The sequence below is a fragment of the Miscanthus floridulus genome, chromosome 8, assembly GCF_019320115.1.
Source record: "Miscanthus floridulus cultivar M001 chromosome 8, ASM1932011v1, whole genome shotgun sequence".
Taxonomy (NCBI): domain Eukaryota; kingdom Viridiplantae; phylum Streptophyta; class Magnoliopsida; order Poales; family Poaceae; genus Miscanthus; species Miscanthus floridulus.
This window is the reverse complement of record NC_089587.1, coordinates 65,126,626-65,131,692: the sequence shown is the minus strand read 5'-3', so window position 1 is coordinate 65,131,692 and position 5,067 is coordinate 65,126,626. Positions and strand designations below refer to the sequence as shown.

General features: G+C 61.2%; 1 protein-coding gene across 1 annotated transcript; it reads right to left on the bottom strand.

The window, feature by feature from the left end:
- Positions 1–683: 683 nt before the first annotated feature.
- Positions 684–1,370, bottom strand: LOC136469241 (uncharacterized). The gene has a single exon (XM_066467518.1). It carries the CDS (start codon positions 1,368–1,370, stop codon positions 684–686), a length of 687 nt encoding a protein of 228 aa, XP_066323615.1.
- Between the last annotated feature and the right edge of the window lie 3,697 nt (positions 1,371–5,067).

The window sequence follows — 5,067 nt, the reverse complement described above, 5'->3', positions numbered from 1 at the left end:
CAGTTCTGCATCACATCGGGGAGTTAGGGGTCGAACGCAAGAAAAACAAATAAAACAAGGGGCGTGGCTCAACAGGACTCACCCTCGGCCTTTTCCTTCCAAGCTAAGGCCTCGACCCGAGAGGCCTCGGCCACCTTGACAGCCTCCGCCAGGGCACCTTTCGTCAGTAGGTGCACGCCCTGCTCTGCCTCTAGCTGCTCGGCGATGGCCTTGGCAGAGGCCGCCTCTTGTTTGGCCCGAGACCTGAAGGTGTCCCGCTCACTGACCACCCGGGTCAGCTCCTCCTCTAGCTCCTTGATCCGCGTCGCCAAAGGGGTGGCCTGCTCTCGAGCCGTGGCCGCCTCGGCCTTCATGTTAGCACAGCGAAGGCGGAGGTCCTCCACCTCCGTGCTCCATGCCAATAGAAGCTCATTAGCATTGGCGAGCAGGTCCTTCTGCTGCCAGAGCTGGTCCTAGACATCCCTCTCCCGTCAGAGGAACATCGACTTCTCAAGGGACCGGGCCTCGAGCTCCTGGATAGGTAGAACAAACGTCAAGCACTGTGAGAAAACTTGGGAAAAAGGCGACATAGCATGAGAAAAGAAAGCGCGTACCTGGGCAACATCGGGCAGGTTATCAGCTACGACGGACAGCGCTGTCCACAGCGACCGCTCCGCCAGTCGGCGGAATTGCTCGAAGGAGCCCTAGTGCCTCCCCTCGTTCGCGTCCTCGAGGGCGAACAGAGGCTCTCCCTCAGAGTCGTCCCGGCTCCACCACAAGACACGCGGGCTATCCCACCCGCGGGGCTCAGGTTGTACCCGGATGAGGGCCGAGCTCCCCTCGCCAGAAGTTAGAGCTGGCTGCTCCGCAGTGCTGGCTGCCTTGGCATCCACCACCTCCTTCCCTTGGGAAGTATCATCAGAGGAGATTGAATGAACCTCCACCTCCTGGGCGCTCTCCTGCGATGGCGGCGGGTCTTGGACCAGGGGCGCTATCGAAGCTTGCCCCACCTCCATCTCCGCATCCTGGGCCGCCGGCTCTGCCGTGCCCAAGCCGGCCTCCGCCACCTCAGCCTCGGTGGTCCTAGGAGCTCTAGCCTCTACCACCTCGGCCTCGATGGTCCTAGGAGCCCCGGCATCCGCCACCTTGGCTTTGGAAGCCCTGGAAGCCCTGACCTCTGCCACCTCAGCCTCGGAGGTCCTAGGGGCCTCGGCCTTGCCCTCGGTGGCCTCAGCGATTGAAGGCACCTTGGCTTCACCTGACTCGAGGGCCCCGGCCTCATGGGGCATAGGCGTCTCCTCCCCCGCCTGCTTCGTGGCCACCTCGGTAGCCTCTCCTTGGGCGACCGGCTCCTTTGAGTCGGCCCTGGCCGACACCGCGCCACGCTGCATGGCGGATTGCGCGTCCACCACCCATCGGGTGGTGGAGCTGGTGCTCACCTTGAGCACCTTATGTGGTGCTAGGGCGGGCACTTCCGCATGACGCTTCTGGTTGAAGACAAAACACTCACGAGGTCAGCATACGACCAAAGAACGAGTGGGAAATGCTGTAAACTCCACTAACAAAACACTTACCTTGAACGGGGAAGCAATAGCTTCCGCACCGCATCCCTCGACCTCGGTAATGGCGGTGGCGGTGGCAGTGGCATGACCCCCGTGTCCACCGGTACCGGCTGGCCCTTGCTGGACTCCAATGCCCCCTCGGCCCTCGGCGGAGGCGGTTGGGTCGCCCCCACCGTCGCCCGCTCCACCTCTGCCGTCGAGCCCATCGGGCTGACGACGTGCTTCCCCGACGCCCGTGTCTCGGGCGTGTCGGCCTCGGCCCCGGGGCGGGCAATCACCAGCCCCAAGGCACCCTCTCCTCCTCCTCCTAGAGATGCCAGGCTACTCGCCGATGCCCTGAGCGCCGTCTCCCTGACGTCAGGGAGATGGTCTAGGGGGGCCCACCCCACCTCGCTCTCGTCGTCATCGCTCGAAGAATCCATCGACGACGATGACGGAGATGGCTCCTCTGGGAGACCGTCGTGCCTCTATTATCGGCGATGTTTCTCTAGCTCGTCGCGCTCGAGGCTCTTCCTCTTGCGCCTTGCCTCCTCGGCATCCTTCCACTCCTTATACGCCTCGGCGTGTGCCCTGTTCTCCACTCACCGCTCTACGTCCTCGGGAATAGGCGACGGGGAGGCTCGCACATCCCTCATCCCCTACAGGAACGGCAAACGCAAATAAGGAAACAGATTGAAAACGTAAGGAGCAAGGAGGCCTCGGGGGCCACAGCGATGCGTGACTCACCAGAGAGATGTACCCCCGCGACGGGTGCATCGGGAACGGGGTCAGATCAGTGCTCCTCTACCGCCCCTCCACCGTGTCTCTTACCTAACACAGAATCTCCTCATCAGAAAGGGCAACGACGAACAACCAGATGCCGTCGATCGGCTCACCCGGTGTCATCTCGAACAGGCATTGTCACCGAGCCATCAGCGTTAGCACCCTCCGGCGGTGGAAGGCCACCACGACCATGGTCGCCGTAAGGCCGCGGCTGCATAGCCTCTCCAGCGCCTTTAGGAGCGGCTGTAGCTTGGACTGATCAGCCAATGGGACGCCATACCTCCACCTCTCCGACTGGCTCTCCACGACCCGCCCAGTATAGGGGGGAAGCCCACCGTCATCATTGTGGAGGTAGAACCAGTTGTTGTACCAGCGGCGGTTGGACGACGCAAGCTGGGCTAGGATGTAGAAGGGCTGCCTATCTTGGCGCACTTGGAGAGTGCAGCCGCCGGCCCTCAACGCCTTCCACATGCCCGTCATACCCGCTGGCTTGGTGTTGAGCCCCGCCCAAAAGAAGTGGAGCCATAGCTCCTAGTGGGGGGCGATGCCTAGGTACCCCACGTAGATGGCAATGAAGATGGCCTCCTGCGTGATGGAGTTGGGGTTGAAGTTGTGGAGCTCCACGTCGTAGTAATGCGGGAACGCTCGCATGAATCGGTCCGCCGGCAAGCCGAGGCCGTGCTCGTGGAAGGACATGAAGCTCATAATGTAGCCATCGCATGGCCTCGGCTCCGACTCCTCCCCCAAAGCTATCCACTCCGGTCTGTTGGGGTCGGTGATCGGGTGGAGAGTACCATCGTCGACGAGCGACTACAGCGTCACCACGGACACGTCGGACGAACCCCAAGGATCCGCCTGGAGGACAACAGCACCGCCGGCCATGGGTGCAGTGGAGAATGTGGCTACAGCGGTAAGGCATGCTCTCACTATCTCTCTCTCTCTCTCTCCTTTCCTCCCCCTTCTCCCTTCTTCTCCTCGGCGCTCTCTTCCTCTGTTCTTAGCAACCGCTCGAGGGCAGAAAGGGCAAACACAGGCAAAAAAGGTAAGGAGGGGTGGGGCACAGCTCATCACATACTTATGAGGGAGGAAAGAGGGCGAAATGGATGGGCGACGAAACTAGGAAAGTTTCCCTCAGATCTAGCGCAGTTAATCCAGATCCGACCAAACCGCCCACGCGTCCACCTTTTTCTTATTAACCGTGTGCACATAGTAACATCCCATCCGCAGACGTCGCGTCGCATTCGACCACAGCAACGGCAGGCACCATTCCGTCTCCCCAAGGAACCACCTCAAAAGGCACACCTGCCATCATCAGCCAATGGGAAGGGAATATCCCCCACCCAATTCCTTTCAGACTAAGGAACTAGGCACCGAGCTCATTACGGTCCAGGGGTTCGAAGGCTAGGCCCCTGAGGGTTTTGACAGCCGCCCCAGGACAAACAGAGTCAGGAATGACTATGGGTGAGCCCGTACATGGCCGAGGCCTAAGCCAGCAATTGCTTGGGATGCCCTAAGTCGTGTCCGAGACTGGCAGGGAGGTCTCTGAATGGGATCCCACCGTAGGGAGGCACCGAGCCCCCGAGGCCAATCGAACAGCCCTAGGACCCACTAGAGAAGCCCTCTGGTACTTTTGGAGTGCGTCTCTGGACCGCTAGCCGACCCCTATCGAATGGGGCATGGGCCTCCACTCAGACTTACCCGGTAATAGCTCACTGGAGGTGTCACTACTCGCCCACCGAGGGTAGCCTGGCATACTCCACCCCTCCTTCCGAATGAAAAGGATGCGCGAGGGCCGCACAAAAAAGACAGGAAAACACCTGATCGCCCTCTTGCTCCTAGTAGAGGCTCAGGGGCTCTTCCTGCAACCAAGCCAAGGCCCAGCGACCCAAACTCGCACTCGGGGGCTCGGCAAATGTGATAAAAACCCCTCCTTCCGAACAAAAAGGATGCGCGAGGGCCGCACAAAAAAGATAGGGAAACTCCTGATCGCCCTCTTGCTCTGAGCAGAGGCTCGAGGTCTCTTCCTGCAACCAAGCCGAGGCCCAGCGACCCGAACTCGCACTCGGGGGCTCGGCAAACATGATAAAACCCCTCACTCAACATGAAAAAAGCCCCTGGAGGGACAAATCCACTCCTCTAGGGCCTCGGGGGCTACACCCGGTGGGTGCGCTCACACGCACCCACCGAAGCCTCGAGTACGAAACACCATCCCACCAGGAACTGCCGTAAGCCAAGTCTCATCAAAACCTCAGGGAGAGCTTTCACGCTCTCCCCGAGGCTTGGGGGCTACTATCGAACGAGGCCCCATGTGCAAGGCCTCAGACGAGGTACCGATTCTCCTTCTCGCCCGAGGCCCCGCGCGCAAGGCCTCAGACGAGGTACCGATTCTCTGACTTGCCCGAGACCCCGCGCACAAGGCCTCGGACGAGGTACCGATTCTCTGACTCGCCCGAGGCCCCGCACCACAAGGCCTCGAAAAGGTACTGATTCTCTGACTCGCCCGAGGCCCTGCGCCACAAGGCCTCGATGAGGTACCGATTCTCCGACTCGCCTGAGGCCCCGCGCGCAAGGCCTCGGACGAGGTACCGATTCTTCGACTCGCCCGAGGCCCCATGCGCAACGCCTCGGACGAGGTACTGATTCTCCGACTCGCCCGAGACCCCGCGCACAAGGCCTCGGACGAGGTACCGATTCTCTGACTCGCCCGAGACCCCACGCATAAGGCCTCGAACGAGGTACCGATTCTCCGACTCGCCCGAGGCCC